The sequence below is a fragment of the Tiliqua scincoides genome, chromosome 5 (assembly GCF_035046505.1).
Source record: "Tiliqua scincoides isolate rTilSci1 chromosome 5, rTilSci1.hap2, whole genome shotgun sequence".
In the NCBI taxonomy this organism is placed as follows: Eukaryota; Metazoa; Chordata; class Lepidosauria; order Squamata; family Scincidae; genus Tiliqua; species Tiliqua scincoides.
This window is the reverse complement of record NC_089825.1, coordinates 36,853,675-36,875,695: the sequence shown is the minus strand read 5'-3', so window position 1 is coordinate 36,875,695 and position 22,021 is coordinate 36,853,675. Positions and strand designations below refer to the sequence as shown.

General features: G+C 42.1%; 1 protein-coding gene across 7 annotated transcripts in view; it reads left to right on the top strand.

Annotated features, from left to right (window-relative positions):
- Positions 1 to 22,021, top strand: part of OSBPL3 (oxysterol binding protein like 3) — a 116,252-nt gene that overhangs the window by 52,141 nt on the left and 42,090 nt on the right. For 6 of the 7 annotated variants that reach the window (XM_066631349.1, XM_066631351.1, XM_066631344.1 and 3 more), the window contains 4 exons: positions 18,488 to 18,604; positions 18,767 to 18,820; positions 19,037 to 19,150; positions 21,090 to 21,260. In XM_066631349.1, coding sequence (XP_066487446.1) covers positions 18,488 to 18,604; positions 18,767 to 18,820; positions 19,037 to 19,150; positions 21,090 to 21,260 — 456 coding nt within the window. Of the gene's footprint in view, positions 1 to 17,461; positions 17,544 to 18,487; positions 18,605 to 18,766; positions 18,821 to 19,036; positions 19,151 to 21,089; positions 21,261 to 22,021 lie in introns of those variants that run through there. The other variant, XM_066631350.1, reaches the window with a different exon arrangement.

The window sequence follows — 22,021 nt, the reverse complement described above, 5'->3', positions numbered from 1 at the left end:
AGGACAACTATTTTATACATAGTATAGGGTAGCAGGTTTTTGGTGAGGATTCTGAGGCTCCCCGGCTGGTTTCCGTGGCTCCCAAGGGAACCATGGCTGACAGTTTGGTCTTTCTAGGTTAACAGAAATATCTTACTGCTCAGTATTTTTAGCACTAGCATACATTAGTAGCAAATGTACTAACACTTTGCACTTGCTTTCATGCAAGAGAAGTAACCGATGTAAGAGGTCAAAGAGTTCTTCTCCCCAAGTAGAGTTCTCATGCCAAAATTAATTATTCTTCAAGGCATCTTTCTCATTTTGGCATGTTAATTAGCTGTCAGAATTTGTGTAAACTTGGCTAGTTGTCTCTAGGTTTCTACATGACTGCCTTGCTGTGCTACAATCTTCAGAATGCTTACCAATTCAAAATAGTTTCTAGCTGTATCCACTCAGTATAGTGTAATAGTGGATTTTAAGCCATTTCTTCTCCTGTTGCCAACCACAGAGCTCAACAAGGGGTAAGGGAATATTTGTTCGCTTACCTTGAGGAAACTCTGGCAGCTGTGCCAGCCCCACAGAATATAGTGGTGGCCATTTTAGCATCATTTTGCCACTGGTCACCACCAGGGCATATGATTGGGCTTTTGTCCAGCCCGCAGGCGTACACATTTGGTCCCTGTTGCATATATGCACTGTTGGGCAAAAGTGGCTTAAACTAGCATGGCTGTGGTCTTCATGTATCCAGGTGTCACGTACAATGCTTATATAAGCAGCATCAACTTACAGTGTTTTAATTTTGGTATAATGATCACAGATCAAAATCCATCGGACTTTTACAGTACACAAGCATGTGCAGTTGTGCAGAAGTTCCAGGGCTTGTCAAAAGGCAAGCCGCTTCTGAAGCTGTGTGTAAGATCTGCCACCTCCACTGGTGCCATGTCACCACCTAGCCTAGCTAACTAGGAGGTAACACATAGATGAACAAGATTTGCTGAGGGAGAATCAGCATGGCTTCTGTAAGGGTAAGTCTTGCCTCACAAACCTTTTAGAATTCTTTGAAAAGGTCAACAGGCATGTGGATGCGGGAGAACTCATGGACATTATATATCTGGACTTTCAGAAGGCGTTCAACACGGTTCCTCACCAAAGGCTACTGAAAAAACTCCACAGTCAGGGAATTAGAGGGCAGGTCCTCTCCAAGATTGAGACCTGGTTGAAGACCAGGAAACAGAGAGTGGGTGTCAATGGGCAATTTTCACAATGGAGTGAGGTGAAAAGCGGTGTGCCCCAAGGATCTGTCCTGGGACCAGTGCTCTGCAACCTCTTCATAAATGACCTGGAGACAGGGTTGAGCAGTGAGGTGGCAAAGTTTGCAGATGACACCAAACTTTTCCGAGTGGTGAAGACCAGAAGTGATTGTGAGGAGCACCAGAAAGATCTCTCCAGACTGGCAGAATGGGCAGTAAAATGGCAGATGCGTTTCAATGTAAGTAAGTGTAAAGTTATGCGCACTGGGGCAAAGAATCAAAACTTCACATATAGGCTAATGTGTTCTGAGCTGTCTGTGACAGATCAAGAGAGAGATCTTGGGGTGATGGTGGACAAGTCGATGAAAGTGTCGACCCAATGTGCGGCGGCAGTGAAGAAGGCCAGTTCTATGCTTGGAATCATTAGAAAAGGTATTGAGAACAAAACTGCTAATATTATAATGCCATTGTACAAATGGATGGTAAGGCCACACCTGGAGTATTGTGTCCAGTTCTGGTTGCTGCATCTCAAAAAGGATATAGTGGAAATGGAAAAGGTGCAAAAGAGGGCAACTAAGATGACTGCTGGGTTGGGGCACCTTCCTTATGAGGAAAGGCTAAGGCATTTGGGCCTCTTCAGCCTAGAAAAGAGACGTCTGAGGGGGGACATGATTGAGACATACAAAATTATGCAGGGGATGAACAGAGTGGATAGAGAGATGCTCTTTACACTCTCACATAACTCCAGAACCAGGGACATCCACTAAAATTGAGTGTTGGGAGAGTTAGGACAAACAAAAGAAAATATTTCTTTACTCAGCGTGTGGTTGGCCTGTGGAACTCCTTGCCACAGGATGTGGTGATGGCATCTGGCCTGGATGCCTTTAAAAGGGAATTGGACAAGTTTCTGGAGGAAAAATGCATTACGGGTTACAAGCCATGATGTGTACGTTCAACCTCCTGATTTTAGAAATGGGCTATGTCAGATGCAAGGGAGGGCACCAGGATGCGGGTCTCTTGTTATCAGGTGTGCTCCCTGGGGCATTTGGTGGGCGGCCGTGAGATACAGGAAGCTGGACTAGATGGGCCTATGGCCTGACCCAGTGGGTCTGTTCTTATGTGAGAGAGCGGAGGGAATTGGGAAACAAAGCCCAAAGTTATCCTCTTTACACACACCCCTTCTCTTACCTCCAGTTTTAGTGCAGCCTCCCCCACCCTTAATATCCCCTTTCAGTCAAACATGATGGTGTGGCACATGCCCTGTGTATTGCCTTGTTTGTTTGAAACAAGACAGCACAGAAGCAGGAGGTAGCGCTGGACCTGGTAGTGGATTGAAGTGGGAAGAGGATTGCATTGTGCTCTGCCTCTTTTTGCCCACGTGACTTTTTTCTTAAACAACTGGCAGATGCAGAGTGCAGCTGTGATTCCAGCTTCCCTGCTGTTCCTCCTGCAGTGCTGGGCTGTGGGGGCACAAAGTTGGCTGTGTCCATCCTGGTCTGCTTCCTGCGTATTGGAGAGCCAATTTGAAGCAGCTCCTCAGTGGCAGGCTGTGAGGGGATAGCAGAAAGATGAAGGATGCACATACCCATCATCAATTTGCTGCTCCTTTCCATCTTGCTGCTTGACATGACATTTTATGTCACTTCAGGGGAGGGTTGGTCCTGGGAAGTTCAGAATTTGGTACTTAGTCACCCCTCTTCAAATTCTGCATAACTGTTAAGTCTAGGTACTTTTTGAGTACCTTACCTCTGTTTGTGATAACAGGAGACTTGTTGAATCAACCAAAGCTCCATCTCACTTGGCATTCTTTTTGCAACACTAGCCAAATGTTTCTGGAAAGCTTATAAGCACGGCATGAAGACAAGGCCCTCTTGTGTTGACTTTAGCATTTGTTGTTCAGAGAGAGTGCCTCTGGGCATGGAGGTTCCATATGAAAATGAAAGTTGGGATTCTGATTTTTTTGTCTGCTGCCTGCCCCCCCTTTTTAAACTAGTGTTGCTCCTAGTTAAACTGTCTTGACTTTTTCTGTTGCTACTTAGAAGAGTTGTCTGGGAACATTTTTCCCCCCCACATTTTCACATGGGTCTGTGTTTTTGATCAGATTAAGTAAATCAGATTATGTGAGAGAAAAGACTATTACAACAGCTTCAGGGGATGACAGGAAGTAAACAGATGTCTCTTGTGTGTTCAGAGACATGGGTTTCCAGCACTGAGTATATGGCTTTTGCTGCAAGTGCTGCTGGGACATTGGAGACATGGGCTGTGTCTGTAATATGTTGGATCGGATTGTTTCAGTTTGTTATGTTTCTGTGATCTGCTCACAAGGCAGTCATGTGGCACTGTCAAGTACATGTTCATCACAGGAATCTGAGGGTAATAATGAATTTGTGTCAAAATCCTCAGATGTGGCATTTGATGGAGGGGTTGCTCATTTTCAACAGCTGCAGTGCTATAGTAAAGCAAAACAACTATTATTACGATGTAATGTTGCTATCATTTTAATTAAAATCTGTGGTGTTTGGAATTTTTATGTTTGTTCTGAACAAACACAAATAAGGTCACCAAGTGTGACATTCAGTGTGCATAGTAGCTGGGGAGGAACCATAGCTCAGTGGTGAAGGTCAGAAGTTCCCAAGTTCAATTCCTGGCACCTCCCAGGCAGGGTTGGAGTGCAGTCAGTAATGAACTAGCTCGACTAGTGGGGTCTGACTACAGTATAAGGTAACTTCATAGGCATACAACCTTGTACTATAACTTTCAGTGCTGAAGACTTGTTTGCATTTCAGCTAGCAGGCAAGGTGTTGAATGGGGCAGTGCATTCTTTAGGAACGAGAAAGCTACTCTTTGCCTTTCCATCTGCCCTGTAACAAAGGATCTCTTGCCCCACACCAATGAATGTTGATGACAAAGGTTGACTTGTGAAGAAGCAGCTCCCTTTTCTTTTCAATGATCCCATAGTTCTTCTCACTTTACACTGGGAAGTTACATTGTCCTGGGTCTATAGACGTTGGTCTTCTAAGCAAGGAGAGAATAAGAAGGCACCTGTGTCTCTTCAAAGAGAACAAAAGGAAGCTGGTTGAATCTAATGAGGTGGCCTGGAAATTTATTTTCAAATTTTGGCTACATTTTTACTTTAAGACTGATCCTGATTCCCTCCTTGTTCATCTTCTTAAAGACCCTTTTCAATCTTCTTGGTCTGCGTATTGTATATCCAAATTAGCCTCCATTGGTGTTCCCTTAGACTCTCTTCTCAATAGTAATTTCAATCAGGCGCTTTCCTGTATTTATGAAAGACTCTGGGAGTCTGAACATCTTTGGCTATCTTCCAACTTGAATCAGGTATGCTCTCCCATCTATTATGGAATCCTTCCCTCTTTTGCCAATGGCTATTCTTATTTTCAGTGAATCCCCTCGAGAGGAGGGCCTTCATGTTAGCCCAGTTAAACATTTCCTCCTCTGCAGTGTTGAATGGTCCTTATACTAAGATACCTTTTGATCAAAGGTGTTGTTATCGATGTGGTATTGAGGCTGACTCTGTTATTCATTTTCTTTGTGTTTGCCCGGCGTTTAGTAAGCTTTGTTGCTCTATTCTGGGCCCTGTCTTTTCCAGTTACTCTGGTCCCGCCCACGTTTTTGCAGCGTTTCTCTTACATGACTTTTCGCAAGAAACTACGACTCTTGTAGCCGAGTTTCTTGCAAAAGTTCTTACTTCCAACAGTTCTAGGTAGCATTGACTGGGGTATTTGGGTGAGTAATGTCCTTGTGGTTTTGTTTTCCTGTTATATTCGTTGTTTTATTTTTGTGACTGTTTATGTTTTTGTATGTATGCTTTCAGTATTTCTTATTCTGTGCCAATAAAGGTTGCTGAATTGATTGATCGATCTAATGAGGTTTACAACCACTTTATTGAGTGCAAAATACGCTGGAATCTGTGAAGCCCATGTTCATTAGTAGTGAATTACATATCTACATAGAAAGCTGCTTTGTATCAAGTCAGACCATATTGAGTCCACCTAGCTCAGCATTCTCAACACAGTCTAGTAGTGACTCACCAAGGTTTCAGACAGGAATTTTTCCCGGCCTTACCTGGATATGTCAGGAATTTAACATGGGACCTTCTGCATGCAAAGGAGATGCTTTTCCACTGAGCTGTTGCCTCTCCCTAGAGTGACTAGAGACAGCGAATACTTTTACTATTTAAAAGGAAGCATAAGAGCTTTGTTCTTTATTCTAACAAGCCAGCCTGGAACCCTCAATTCTCTGTTGGCTTGACCTTTTTTTTAAGTTGAGGTCATGGACCAGTGAATGTCCAGCTCAAGAGCTCTTCACGCCTGAGGTAGCGTGCAAAATATTGCTCTTCCTTGCCTGATATGTCAGCCGCTTCTCCTCCCACTCTCCAATGCTTAGCTCAGCACTCTCCTCCCATCCACATTTCCTCTTCTTCCTTTTCCAGTTCAGGGAGTGGAAGGAGGAGGAGCAGTGGAAGTAAGTAGGAGGACCGAGAAGAGCACCCCCCCCCAAACAATCTAAGAACATAAGAGCCCTGCTGGATCAGGCCAAAGGCCCATCTAGTCCAGCTTCCTGTATCTCACAGTGTTCCAGTCTGTTACCAATACAACAGTTTCAACTGGCCTCATGAATGGGCCAGCCCTGGTCCTTTGGCATACTTCATATGCCAGCAATGGACTACATGTAGAGTGAAGTCTTTTTTTCTTAACTAAGCTCCCACTGTTAAAAAAGCAAGTGACTGTTCAGATTTGAAAGATTGCAGTATTTGATTACTTGCATGTAAACAATGGCTTTAGAATGTGCCCATATTTGACAGAGAGGCCATTTATATAAAGGTGTGTGTGGGGGTGGGAGGGGAATTCTTCCTCTGTTCATCATAGCTGATGGAGAAGAAGAGTCTTAAACCATTTTTGCCCAACGTTGCCTATATGCAACAGGGATATTCCCAAATGTGTACACCTGTGAGCTGGGCAAAAAATGGGGTTAATGGGTTTAATGAAAATGCATGTCCAGTTGCCACAGGTGTAGAAGACACATTGCATGGCTACAGGGTTTCTCTGTGTCTTGAGTTACTTTCTCTACTTGAAATTCTATATTGTGCACTCTTCTCAGAGCTGGTACATGGAACCCCAAGAGAATGCATTTGATTACACTGAGATTGATTTCGGGGTCAAATATACAGACCTCTTCTCCTGGGCGTTTGCAATTTTTATGCTGTCTATATTTCTGCTTGGAAAAATTTTTAACTTTGCAATCTGTAACTTGTGGCTGAGACTACTAAGGTTTTTATATTCCAGAAGCATGTTGTATGCTTGGAGAACTTATAGAGCTGCCAGAACTTATAGAAATTTATAGAACTACCAGCCACCACTGGATTGGAGTAGGTAGCATTCAGACAACAAAAATCAAAAGAACATCTTTGACTCATCTTTTTCTGCCTCTTCCTGCATTGGTGCCACACAGGCTAATCTTGATTTCTGCCCCTCCCAAACTGACTGCACATTCAGAATCACATGGAACAGTCTGATAATTAATTCTGTTTCTATCTTCTAGCCTTTCTTGAATTGTTACTGTACTGCTAGTTTCCCTTCCCCAACTGATCTGAGGCACCATGTGCTGCTGATGTTCCCTCTATTTTTGAAGTCCCTAGACCTGTTTCAAACAGAACTGGTGCCAAAACACAATATTGTATGCAAAAAGAAGGTGGGAGTTGCTGGGTACTTTTTGAACTCCACAGACTTGAACAAGGACGATGTAGTGGTTTTGGAGCACAATTCTATTTCCCCCCACCTTGCTGACGCTGCAGCGCCAGAATGGCTACCAATGAATCCTGTAGGGGGGTAGCTGTGGAGAGGTCTACTTGCCATTGCCATCGCAGCTCTGTGTGGACCCACGCTGTGGGATCAGGTCTGGGAAGGGGGTTAGGTTATGGCTGCAGAATCTGCCCCCTTCTCAGTTCTGATCAGCGTACCGCTTGCCCTGGCGCCTCTGCCAACGTACTTGCCTCTCTGTGCTCAGCAGGATCTGCCAACATGCACAGGAAGGTTCTAGCCTTCCCGCCGGTACTCCAGCAGCACAAGTTTCCATGTGATGCCAGAGTAGTATTTATGACTGCCATAAGGCAGTCAGTGCTGGCACAAAACTTGTTCCACCAGTGAGGCAGCCCAGATGGTTTTTGACTGCTCGACTTGGAAGATCCAGGTTCAAATTCATGCTTAGTCATGAAGTTTCCTGGATGACCTTGGGCCAGCCATTATCTCTCAGCCTAACCTATCTAATAGGGGTGGTGTGAGGACAAAAGGAGGGAAGGAACCATGTACACCACCCTGAGTTCCTTGGAGGAAGGGTGGTATAAAAATGTGAAAAATAAAGACCCCAAAGGGGGGACCATTAACCCCAAGGAGCTTTGGTTCCTAGGGAATCCAAGTGTAAAGATTCCTAGGTAGATGTCTACATAGCTATGCATTGGAACACATGCTTCTGGTGGGTGGGGGGAGAACTTTCAGTTTCAATAGGATTCAAGAAACCATTTGAATTGCAATGTAAGATCAAGTTTGAGAAAGAGGTGGGAGAGAGTGACTGTTCAAAACTATAAAATGAGAATTCTGATGGAATAAAGAGCAAATGGGAGTTTAAAAACATTTGTGCCAATTTTGTGAACTGTAAGAAATGCTGTAGTTGCTAGTGATGCAAAATTCTATCCTACGCAAGGCAGCTTTCTATTTTAGGCACTTGCAAACATTCACTACAACCGGTTGCATTTTTTTCTAGACAAAAGTCTGGCACTGTCATCTGGCTTGTTCAAGGACTTATAAGAGCAACTGTCAATCTGTGAACTATTCTAGCCCATTGCTCAATTCCTTTTCCCTAAAATAATATATGGACTGTGGAAGTTTCTAGTACAATGTTTAGTGGGAAACTAGTTACTTCTAGTTTGTTACAGTTAATATCATTTTAACAGCCCTTGAGATCCAAGGCTTTCAGCAATATATCATAAGGCCATAATTGTTTTGCTAGATCAAAGGTCCATCAAGTCCAGTAACTTGGAATGTGGCTAGCTAGGTACCCGAAGTAAGCTAACATGCATAGAATGAGGGAGTTACTACAAATTGTTACTCTGTGCTCAACCCAACATTTGGCATCCAAATGGTACACCATTTGGTGTACTGCATCTGTATAGGAAGATTCCATTTTAGCTAGAAATGAATAGCATAGACCAGTGGTTCTCAAAATTTTTAGCACCAGGACCACTTTTTAGAATGGCAATCTGTTGGGACCCACCGGAAGTGATGTCATTAACCTGGAAGTGGTGTCCTGGCTGGAAGCGACATCATTAAGCAGGAAAAGTTTAATTGACCCTTATGACATAATCAGACTAAGGTTGCAATCCTATCCACACTTACCTGGGAGTAAGCCTCATTGACTGTAATGGGACTTACTTCTGAGTAGATATGCATAGGATTGGGCTTTAAGTAAATGTTTACAATAAGTTTAAAATTTTATTTAAAATAAAGAAGAAACCTCCTAATTCTGCCCAGCGTTTCAGGTACACAGCAGGGATCAAATTTGTACACCTGTGGGCTGGGCTGGTATGAGTTAAGAAAAATTCACCAAACATCCCAGAGGCTGCAATCCTATCCACACTTATCCGGGAATAAATCCCATTGACTATCATTGTGAAAAGGCTATACATAGTAGCCTGTTTAAAAGTACAGACCTGTAACATTTTTAAAAATGCAGTCACATACCATGTGACTAATACATTAGTCTAATATATAAAAAATAAAATATTTATTATTATTTATTTATTTATTTATTAGATTTGTAATCCATCTTTCTCCTTGAAGGGCACCCAAGGCAGCTAACAACAGTTAAAATGCATACCAAAAAAAACAACAACTATAAAAATACAATAAAACAGACTAAGAAAAATATGGACAGCAGAAATGAAACCAGCAGTACAGAACAATTATTAAAAAGCAGCCATTGTGCCATTTGTCAGGCATCAAAGGCTTTCTGGAATAAAAAAGTCTTCAGGCCTCACCAGAAAGTTAACAGTGAAGGAGCTGTTCTCAACTCAGAGGGGAGGGAATTCCACAATGCAGGAGGAATGCACATTGAAATGAATGGGATCCCACCTGAAATTGGCTTGTGACCCACCTAATGGGTCCCAACCCACAGTTTGAGAAACATTGGTATACACTCACAATCCTTGGGGTTTAAGGGGATAAGCCCATTCCACTCTGAACATCTGATATGCCAGTGCTGGACCAGGGCAATTGCACACAGGTAGGGTTTTGCTCCTAGTTCTGTAGCTAGTGGGGGTAAACCCTGCTTTACCTTAGGAATTGGTCATTCAGAGTTACCTTGGGTGTTTGAATTTCTCCACTCCTGGACGTTAAGGTGGGCTTCAGAGTCCAGTGAGCTGGCTCAGAGTCAAACTCCTTTTGGTTACTGGTCAGGGGAAAAGTGAAGATACACCAACAAAGGACAGTAAGAACGACAGTGGTGGATAGTGAGTCTTGCCATTATATAACTTGGCAGCCTCGTTTGGGGTTTGGGAATTGGGGTTTCCATCACACTTTGTTAGCCAAAAGTTCAAGCAACATTTTTTCTTATCACTTTGTCATGTAGCAGTGAATTGTCCCAACAGTTGGGACAATAGCAATGAGAATTCTAACAACAATGATGCATCTTGGTCTTGCTAGGCTGACATTGAATTTATTGGTTTTCAGTTTCTCCAATGGCATTTGTTCTACCACAAAATATTTCTGCTGTGCATGACAATGTAAGATGAAGGCCAGTGGTAACTTTAGGGGTTAAAGGGGGGATTATGTAATTCGGGGAGAGGCAGAGACACACACAGTATTTTGATATTTGTCAACTGACAGTGTTGCCTGCTACCTTTCAATGCCTTTGATTCCTGTCACTACAGGATCCATTTAATATTTTTCTGGAACATCAACTTTTGGGGTCTACAGTCACGAGTTATATAATACAAGGCAAGAATTTTTCCAGGTGGAAAATAAGGACATGTACAGGTGCAGCCTATTTATCCACGGATCTTTTATCTGCAGATTTGTCTACAATGGGACATTTTCTACATTGACTACAATGGGGCTTACTTCTGAGTAGAAACACATAGGGCTGGACTCTTAAAAGATCAGCATTCCAACTGTGAAAGAAGCCAGGCAGCTGTCAACGGGGAGGGCTGAGTAAGGAGGGGAGGGGATTGATAACAGCTGCCTTAGTTTTCTTCCATTTGGAAGTGTCAGGCTGCAGTGTATTTGCGTAACTCTATGGAATTTAGCACAATGCGTTTTTTGTTAATCGCGCCGAGTCACGGAACTAACGTGGATAAATAGGCTCCACCTGTACTTCTAGGCTTGTACTGGTATTACCTTTCACTAATCAGAGTAGGAGTGACTTCAGATGTGACACTCCGCCCTACATGTTTTGGGTTCTTTGTTTTGTTTGGCAAACAGTAGCTGTGAGGACCCTGATCTAAACTGAGATATTGTTCTGGTTTGATCTTTTGTTTCTTAATTCCTAATCTGGATTCTCAACCTCCCATCCCTTGATTGCTTTGTGATCCAGGTGCAAGTGCCATTGGTGAATTCAGCCTTCTTATAGGCCTGGTTCAGATGTAACTAAAGCAGTGGTACTCAAACTTCTCAGGAGAAAAACTCCCAAGATAATTTTCTGCGGGGGTGGAGAAATAGGCAGGGACACATTCCCCAGGATCGTTCCACTGCAGGGGCAGGAGGCTTTTCTTAAACCAAACTGACCTGCTGCCAGGGTCCAGGGGGTGCAGGGAGCCCTGTGGAGTGCTCTGCAATGCTCCCTGCAGCTTGTAGAAAGTGAAAGTTACTATTGCAACCCACTCCCGGTTTCGTGATTACCACCCAGAAGTGGGTTGCAATAGCTTTTTTTACTTTCTACAAGCCATAGACCCTGGACCCTGGCAGCAGGTAAGTTTGGTTTAACAAAAAAACCCTTCCCCGCAACAGCACAATCCTGGGGATTGTATTGCTGCTTTCCCCCTGTCCCTTAAAGGGAAAGGGGCAGTGGTTCTCAGGCTGGTGGGTCATAACCCACCAGTTTGAGGACCACTAAACTAGAGTTAGCATTGTTAAGAATATTTATATACTGCTTTTCAACCAAACCAAAATTTATAAAGTGGTTTACAGAGAAATCAAAGAACAAAGTGGCTCCCTGTCCCAAAAAGGCTCACAGTCTAAGAGATGTAGTTAGAACACCAGCAGACAGCCGCTAGAAAAGACACTGTGCTTGGGGTGAAGAGGGACAGTTAACTCTTCTCCTGTTAAATACAAGAAAAACACTGCTTGAAAAAGTTCTTCTTTGCCCAGTTAGCAGTTCATAAAGTGTTATCAGAAGTGTTCATTTTCTGTCTCTTGATAGAATAGGAATAGTACATAGGAATAGTGAAGAGAAGCATTTGAACCTTTTGGCTCAGCCACATAAAATCAGCACTTTCCAAACTTACCTGACTTGTGACACCCTTGGAACCCCGAAGGAAGTGACGATGATGCAAAAATGCATCATAAGATTATGTCAACTGCACTTATTTCCAGGTTCGGAGGGTATTGCAAGCCTCAAAATAGCAGTAAGAAAGATTGGGGAAGACAGGAGAGCTTTTCGCAGCATTCAGTTTTCATGTACTGCAGCTCTGGCCACTGTGCTGAGTTTGCAGCCACTGTTTGGAAACTTGCGCTGCGGTCTCCCTGCTAGGCAGTGGGTGGTCTGCAACATCCTGGCAAATGCCTCACAATCCCCCTGTGGGCATTGTGACACACATTTTGGGAACTGCTGCATTCCACGATAGTTTAGCAGTATGTCTGAACCAGGCCATATTTCCCCGTAGCCTTGGTTTTGCTTTTTAAAAAGAATCGATTTAATGATAGTGTTCTGAGTAGCTACTTGATTGGGATATGTTTCTTGAGTCCTAGTGGCATCCGTCCTATGTACTCGGAACACTGTCACGCCCTTTGTTCTTCATACCTCTTGTAAATGTTGAAATAAAGAAATGACATTTGGTTGGGAAGGGGTTAACTCTTTCTCTCTTCATCCCCTTTATCAAACTTCTTATTAAGGCTGTTCTCAATTCCTTTCTAACCTTAGAGAAATCTCTTATCTCTTCTTGCTTGCTCTTTGCTGTTTTATACAAATCTGGACAGATGAAAGAGAAACCAATCTTATTTGGCTTTGCTGTTCCCCTGCTTATGGATGGCTGTTTAGGTGCTTTCATACTAATGCAGTCCATCTGTTCTGGTGTTTTTCACCCAGCTCAATAGCTGGGAAGATTTTCCCTGTGGCTTACTAGCGTATCTATGCCCAGACTGTATCTTCCTTGTTAACGATATCTGTTCTGCAGTAAGGCAATTTCTTCTACACTGCAAGTCTTCTGCTAGCGCTTCCGAAAGAATACCACCGTTTTTCTCTTTTCTCTAATTGGTTCCAAGACATTGCAGTTTAGATTAAGGGAATAAGGAGCCAGCTGAAATGCAGATACAGGTCCAACCTTGTTATACACTGATTTTTTTATACACGGATTTGACTCAACATGAATGGCCACTGTAAATGAGAAGGAATGTGCTGATCCCTGGAGAAGGGGGAAATGCACCCCTTTAAAATGCTTTTCTTACTTTGTAGAGCAGGGGTGCTCACACTTTTTTGGCTCAAGAGCTACTTTGAAGCCCAGCAAGGCCCGGAGATCTACCAGAGTTTTTTTTACAATGTTCACGCCATCATAACATATAACATTTATGTGTACAATGTATGTTGGTGTACCTTGAGCCCCACTGAGTATAACAGGACTTACTCCTGAGTAGACATGCCTAGGATTAGTCTGTGAGGCTGCAGTCCCAGCCACACTTACCTGGGAGTAAGCCTCATTGAGTACAATGGGCCTTATTCCCGGCGTTTCCTCCCAGAGGCACCTGAAGGGGGGGCTCGGCACTCCGCGATCTACTCATTTTGCCTCACGATCTACCGGTAGATCGTGATCCACCTATTGAGCACCCCTGTTGTAGAGATTTTATCTCAACATGATAAGGGCCCTTTAAATTAAAGGAAAACAGTCCTTTACAATAGTTAAAGAGAGGGCAGCCAGCTAACAATCTGTCATTCTTTCTCCAAGTGATCTCCTCACTTATCTAAAGAAAGATAATCCTTTCTAAGTGCCTGGAGAGAGACTGATTGTTGAATTGTCATCTTAATGACTCTATCTTAACATCACAAAGGTCACCAAGCCGGTTTCTAAATCACCTGGGCAAAGGGACTATGTTTTTTTTAATTGATTTGCTATAGTGCTGATTTTTGCCATTCAAGTGAGTTCTGAGAATGGAACCCTTAGGAATAATGAGACTCAACCTATAGTTTTGAAATCTGGCTGTCTATAGAAAGATCTCGATGAGATCTACTAAGCACAGTGGGAAATTAAGCAGCTTTCAAGGGTCACTTGGGTAGTAACTGAGTTCAGAATCTAAATAAACACTTTGTAGTTCATCCATATTGGTCATTTTAAGAGAATATATATTTTTCCAAGGTCAGAAGCATCTTGATCCCAACATACAATAATGTAGCCTAATTTGGCCATTTAAAAAAAATGTATTCAGCTGATCAACTAATCACAATTTTTACTCAGCAGCCAAGATTTAATGGTCTAGACATCTGTTGTTTATTTTAGGAATGCAGTATGCTTCAGTTTGTTGATCCCTTCACTACATAAAGGTACTATTTTTGTACAGACATATTGTTTCTTTTCTTCCAGGCACTGATTTTAAAAAATGGATTGAGCATCAGATTAGAGTAGTGCCTCTTTCCTTATCCTGCTGGAGCATAAATGACTGCAACATTGCATATTCTTACCCTGCCTCCATTTCTATCCCCTTCCTCTGTTTCATTTGTGATTATGCAGATTGTAAGTGTTTTGGGACAGGAGTCTGTCCTCTTATTCTGTGCTAAGCAACATGGATATTAATGATGCTATGTAAACGAATAATGAAATTTTTTTTAAAAGATACACTAATCCACTAGCATAAATTAACATTTAGCTGTAACTTTATACATTCACTGCTGAAGAATAGTCTCAATCTAACTTCACCTTTCACTTCTGATGGATAGACTATTTGGTCACACTGATTCAAATGATGAAACCTTTTTTGTTGTGTGGTGGTTGTAGTAATTTAGCCTCATCAGTGCCTATGGTGCTTTACAGTGAATGGGAGCACAGAACTTTGCTTCATGGAGTTTACAGTCTAAATGGGCACAAGGGAAGCAACAGAGAACAGGAAGGAAAATAGGGATATGGATACACAAGGAAACAATATGTCATGGTCTCAGTTGCATGTGCATAGTAGGAGTGTACACTTGGTGTCTGTGTCCCACAGCTAGTTAGCATGCCAGAGTCTTGTTCATTGTTGGAATTAATGTATCTATTAAGAACCTATTAAGGTTTTTGGCATGGGCAATCCTCGATGACCTTGTAAAACACTGTTAATGTTAATCCAATTTTGTGGAATTGTTTTTTCCCCAAAGTGCATTTCATGCTTGTGCAGCACAGTGAAGATTAAGCCTGTTCCATTACTACCCTTGAATAAAGGACAGGTCGATTGTTGAACTACTCCACCTGTGCAGTACGCAAGCAGTTCATAGACGTCTGTTCTCATTTGCCTGTGATGACAGATAACACTGGCTCCATGTGATAATGATATCTTTCCCAGCCAGAGAGTTGGTAATGTGCCACCTTGGCCCCATTTTAATTAACTTGTTATTAGTTTAATTAAAAGTTTCTTAGTAGGAAATTTGAGGAAATGTGAACTTTCAGCACCCACAAAGACTCTAAAGTTGCAGCCTGTTTTTGTCCCCCTCTCTCCCCCTACAGCAAAACATTCCTGTAAGGAATTTGTGTTGCTGCTTCGCACTCTGGCATTTCGTCCCCTGGTGTGGATATCCGATACTCATACCCTTGTAATGGTTGAGACTGGTGCACATGCATTTATATTGTTGCTATTCTCTGCACAAACATTTCTGTGTTTCACAGATTTGAAACGGTGTTTTAAATGTGCATACACTGTTCACAGTCAGTCTTGGCCTAGGTGCTCTACACTTTGGTGGCTGTTCAAAGTGGTGGCTGAAACAAAGTGCGAAATGCAGGAGTGTTTCTGGTACAAAGACATTTTAGCTGTTTTCCACCAGTAACTTTATGAGTTACTGGCCTGTTACTGAATACATTTTTGCTAGAAATGGGTGAATCTGTCTTTCTCAACTCGGTCTGTCTGAGCTTTTTCATAGAAATTTCTGGAGCAAAATTGGAGCTTTTTCCAAGAGTCCTCTAAATACTCAGAAAGATCAGGCCCGTTCTGAAACTATTGGCACCCCTTGAGCTTTCTTTCTTCCCCTTCCTCCTTTTACCTTTTTCCTAGTGTTATTTTACAAAGAGGAGAGGGATGAAAACTGGCAGCCAGGAAGGCTCGCCACCAGCCAAAGGTCCAGCTCGTGATTCTAGCAACACCTAAAAGACTTCTGAGCATGCCCAGAAGCCCCTCATCACTATTGGGAATGCTGTAATACGTAGCTTTAATTCCTCTTGGCTGAATTGATTAAGCTAGAAATAATTAAAGTTGCATACCCCAGTATTCTTGATCATGACAGAGGGCTTCTGAGAGTCCTCAAAAACATCTGTTGTGCTGCCAGTAGCACAGTAGAACACTAAAGCTGGGCTTTCTGTAGTCTTGTGCCTTCCCAGAGAAGACTGACGCAGCTGTTGCCAACCCAATTATAAGAGAAGAGCTTTGGCTCAGCTTGTAATTTGGTCTGTTGTTTCTCTTTGGCAGTGTGTGTATGTGTTGGATTTGTCTTTGGAAACTATGAGTCCTCTGACACAGATAACCTTTTCATTTAGTGTTTGAAAACCATGTTGTGTACTTTCTGAGTTGACATGCAATATACAGTATAAAATGATGGCATATAAAACACTGAGTTGTGAGGATCTAGATTCAGGGTGGTGTGTTTTGTGTTTGGTTTTAAAAGCCATACCTTTTTATTGAGTTACATACTGGTTTTTTTGTGGGTCTTTTTTCCTGTGTGTGTGTGTGTGTGTGTGTGTGTGTGTGTGTGTGTGTTTGCATCACCCTTTTGGAGCTAGAAATCCTTCTGTATGGTAATCATGTTGCCAACTCTACATTTTTCACAGTCTGGAGAACACAGATGCACACTCCCTTACGTGCATACACCTCTTCCACAGACATATGCATATTTTCATTTGCGTTCATGCACACAGCTGCTCCCCTGTTGTTTTAACTAGCCATACATAGGAAGTCCCCTTCAGAGATGCCCATCTGTTTCTCACTGAATCCTTGCATGGGGCTGAGGAGACCCATAGGCATAGACAATCTGAACTGTTCCACTGCGGTCTAAGATTCTCTGACCCTCATGTACGCTAAACAAAACATTTTGTATGTGATTTCATTTTACAAAAATCCTCTGCAATGTTAAATTACTTTTTTAAAAAAGAGAGGAACAGGTGGCCCAAAGGATTTTGTAGTTTTCAGAATCTCTCTCAGTAACTTGTCAAAGCTGATATACCCTGTTTTCTGTTAAAATTGTGTACTCTTTTATAGTCCCGTGGAATGGGTTTTGCCTCATTTCCAAGACGATTGCGTCAAAGATGCCCTTGCATTTGAATGAAAATGTGTGGTTGCCTGCAAAATAATTGGATATGAAAAGGAGTGTGCTGCAATGTGCCACATGAGAGCTTTTACAAAGATGTGTGGGCTGTGCTGTGAATGAATTGTGTGCAATGCTTTAAAATAAAAATGTATTGAGCAGTTGCCCACATCCTTGCTCCATTTGTCAGAGTCCTCCTTCCATAGTATCATTTTTACCCCTTTACAAGAATGCTAGATGCTTGGAAAACAAGCCTGTAGAAAATTGTGCCATGTTGTATTGGGTTTGTTTCTCTCAGCATTTGTTGTTTCAAACCTACTTGATGCACAATAAGGTCGCCTTAGAACAAGCAAACGAGTTTTCCCTTTGTTATCTATCACTCGCCTGGCTTGTCAGTCCAACATGCAAAAGGAATCTTGATGTTGTGGATCACAAGGAGAACATGAGTTAGCAGTGCGATGTAGCTGTACACCATGTACAGCTGTACATGAATTGCAATGCATTCTGGGGTGAGGCTGGGAGGAATAAGGAACCTCCACATGACCTGGAATTGGGTCTTTCAGTGCTAAAACAGCTTTAAAAGCTTGGAAGCTGCTTGGTTTGGCTGCAAAAATGGTAGGAGCTCCAATTTTTATGCTTTTTTGTTTTTAACTGCATTTAAATTTGGACTCCCAGTATCCTCAGATTCCGATATCCAGTGGGAGGGGGGTTTCCAGAATACGGGATACGGGATATTTGGATATGGGATCTGACCTGTATTCATTCTGGGACTGACAATGTTTTGGCTGGAATCTTATTTTCTGACCCCCCCCCCCCAAGTTCATCAGTATTGCAGGCATCATCACATTGGATCAGTGAATGACCTGTCTGGTTATTCACTTTTGAGGAATCCCAGTCATGCAGCAGAAGGCTTCTACCGTTAATCTTTGCCAACAAGATCTTATTAAGGTTGGATGACTAGGGTTAGGGGAGGAAATGTTCCTGCCAGATCATTCAGTAGGAAGTAATTGCGCTATTCTACTTCCATTTTTTGCAGATCTTAAGTAACAGGAAGGGTGGTTTATAGGTCCTGTGGGCTTGGAAAGATGGACACTGACTGACTTGCATAGAACGTTGCACAAGTTTTGACTTTCCCAGGGCTTAAGAAATGATTTTGAGGGGCTTGGCCTGCTGTGGGTATAATAAATGCATTTTATGAGATACGGTGTCAAAGGCAGAGTTTCATTTCTTTGCCACTCTTGCTTCTTTGAGAGCAAACTAAGTTTCTCTAATTTTTATGTACTTTTTGCTTCAACCAGACCCTTGAAAGCACTTTAGTGAGTGGGGTTTTGATTTATTGCTTTTTCCCATTGCAACAACCTTGCTTCGAACTCACTTGGACAAAAATAGTTGAAGTCAGGAGCCCAGTGGGGCTATCAGCTTAAATTCAAGTTACCTGGTTGGAGACCAGGGCTGTTTACATTTATAAAAACATGTTCCTTTCAGAGGCTGCCACTGTCACATTGACAAAGAACCTCCCCCCCACCTCCCACTGATTTCTGGACTTTGTTTCTGAACAGGACAGCTGGGAAATTGTCGAAGGACTACGGGGAGTCATGAATTACACGCAGGAACCACAGAAACAGGAAGGCTACCTGCTGAAAAAGAGGAAATGGCCCCTGAAAGGCTGGCACAAGGTGAGAAATGAGCATTCATCGCTATTGTTTGTTGCCATTAAAATCAAGCCACTTGGTCTGATGTCCTTGTCAAAACAGAGTACTGCAGGTTTTTTGTGTTTAAATTTAATGCACTGTTGCACTTTACGTTTGGTTACTAAAGGAGTTCTCTCTGTGTTGTAGAGATGCTTCTTTCTGGACAAGGGAATTCTAAAGTATGCAAAAAATCCCGCTGATGTAAGTACCTAGAGAACCTATTGCACACATGTCATCTCATGGCTTTATTTGGTGGCTTCTTATGTTTTTGCGCAGAAAATGGGCACTTTCATTCATTTCTAAGCTAAGCAAAAGGCGGACTGAGAATCCTGAAAATCTACACCTTTAGGTGTCCTGATTGGAAATCTCAATCACTCCCTGCATTGAAATAAATTGTTTTTAAATGTCTTTTGGCAGATAGAGAGAGGAAAACTACATGGATGTATCGATGTTGGGCTTTCAGTGATGTCTGTGAAGAAATCTACAAAATGTATCGATTTGGATACAGAAGAACATATTTATCATTTAAAGGTAATTGTGTGTAAGTGATTGGGGGTGTGTGTGTGTGTGTATGCTCTGCAGCTACAGATCACATTCAGCTGCAATAGCTCTGGTTCTATACTCAAGCCCTGTGAGATCTACCATATAGGTTGATGTTGCTTAGGCAGCAGTCTTGTGCGTGCTTACTTGGGTGCAAGTTCCACTGAATCTAGTGGGGCTTATTTCTCAGTGAACTTGGAGAAGATTGCAATATCGACTGCTTAAAGTGCTGTTTTGCCACCACTCTTTATTTGGCAGCTTCTGTCCTGTGTTGTGTTCTAAACAAAAGCAAATCAAATCTTAGTGTGAATTCCATATATATGTGTGTGTGGGTGTATATTTTGTTTTGATTTTTCTGTATTCTCCTCTTGCCATAGAAGAATAGATACTAATGTAGCATTTCAAAAAATCAGAGCTGTGGAAGACTCGCTTTTTAACTTTAGAGGAATAATTGTACAGCAGAAAAAGAAAGTATTTAGTCCCTCAGCAGTTTGTCTAGGGTAAGATAAATCAACTTGCTGCCACTGATGCGGCTGCTCTGTGGTCCTCAGAAGTCTGCTTTCTAAGAGAGATACCATCAAAACCTCCTTGTGAGTGCTCAGTTCTAGCCTTTGTTCATTTTGAAAGACTTTTCGTTGGGGCAGCTCTTGAGGATAGCACTACAGGAAAAGCTTAAGTTCTATCATGGATTGAGGTTTTGAAGCAACAGCAGTTCTCCAAATTGGTGTTTAGTTTTAGCTGCAGATGAAGTCACAGAATGTGCATCGTGGCTGCAGGTGGGACCATAGCAGAGTCCTACCCTATACAAGGCAGATGCATTTATCTGGTACCTCCATAGCCACGTCAATAGTTGCTGCTGGCTGCATGCTGCCGTTGTGACTGTATTGGAAAAGCTTAGGACACTATTGAGATTCAGGAATCTGACTGGAAACATCAGATTAGAATTCGTGTCCAGAAAATGTGTGTCTAATCAGACTTTTGGCTGCATATATAATGCACCTTATTAAGATGTGCAAAAGTAGTTGCTGAGAATTTGTCACTACCTGTAACCACGCTTTACTGGCTTGGAGCACAGCTTCATTTGCTTCCTGGGACAGTTCTAAAAACCTTCTGCAAGGCAGTAGACAGGCTGTAGTTTCTTCATTGCTTTTGGTTCTCCATGCCCTATACCGAGCCCCTTTGTGCATATCTGCCCCTTTGTGCTGCAGCTTGTTTGTGCCAGGCATTTGTTGGACATGGTATGCCCTAACTTAAGTTTGTGACTTAAATAGTAGACCTGTTATCTCACAGTATCGTTTGCATTCATGCCCTTTGATGCTTCTGTATATTTATAGATGTGCTCAGGTTTCTCTAAGTGATTTGGGAAATTTTGATTGACTTTTCAAAGATTAGCATATGTTATATCAGCATGTTTGATTATTTTAATTCAGAAGATATCAAACATTTTATGGTAATTGGAATGATGTGTTGTCCTTCTGAATCATTGTTATGACACTTTGATTAATTCATTTTTAGTCATCCCTGAGCAAGAGACATTAGCTTGAAATGCATCACTACGTGATGCTGTGAATACGTTCACTAATTTTATAATTAAAATAGCATTTTCAGCCCCTTAGAATCTTTCCCTCCTTTTCTTCTTGTGGAATTATGACCTGAGGAGAAATAAATGAAATGTATAGCTTAATTATGCAGAGTACTGGTAACTAAGAGCCCAATCCTATCCAATTTTCCAACACCAGTGCAATTGTGCCAATGGGGCATGCGCTGCATCTTGTGGTAGGGCAGCAGTCAGAGGCCTCCTTGAGGTATGGGAACATTTGTCTCCTTACCTTGGGGCTGCATTGCGGCTGCACCGGCGCTGGAAAGTTGGATAGGATTGGGCCCTAACTTAGGTAAATTTTTCTTTTTATAACTTATATTTTTCTTCTAGGCAAAATCTCAGGAAGTCTTTGATGAATGGGTAACCAAACTGCGCCACCATAGAATGTACCGTCAAAATGAAATTTCCATGTTTCCACATGACATCAACAATCATTTCTTCCCAGCATCCTCTACCACAGACTCTGTATCTGGCCTTTTTGATTCCACAGCAAGCAGAAAGGTAGAAACTATGAATTATAGGTGATTGACTTCCCTCAGGGATTACTTTTTGCTTTTTTTCCTGATTACTGCATGCGAGGAGTGCAGCAAAGAAAGTATTAGCTGAAGTCTGATGTAGTTCTGTGAATGGTTGTGTAAAACACTGGGATCAGAAACATTGTGCTTTTTCTGAAGAAGCAGATGTAAAAGAATGTTAACAAAAGTTGTGCCTTTGAGAGCACAGTAGAATCTGCAGAGAATTCTCTTGGCTCTAAAACAGAATTTAAAATGGTCCTTTTGAAATGGTACGTAAGTGAATGAGTGCTAAGCAGAAATGCTTTAATTTCCATCCGCAGAATGGAGAGTACTTCTTACTTGTAGTTTCATATTCCAATTGTGGGTTAACAAATATTTCTACAGCATTTTCTTGGGTGCAGAGTATGCTGCGGTTCTTTCCCTGTTTGTTCTTATTATTCGTTTTCCTGACTTCTTCTTAATATGGGAGTAGCTTATAAACTGGGAAAGAGTCTTCACCAAGGCCATCTGATGATCCACCTAGTGAGCCATGGATTTGGGGAATCAGGGTGACCATTGCCCAGACTTCTTGATGGGCGTAGACTAATCCATTGGTGCATGGTGAAGTAGTTGAATAGCATTTGTGTATTTGGCATGCAGAAATGATAGTATATTGGTCTTCATTGACCAGTAGCCTATAAGAATTAAGATTAATAACTAAAGCAGAGAGTCAACAACTACCTGACATGGTACCAGTCCAGTATGTTA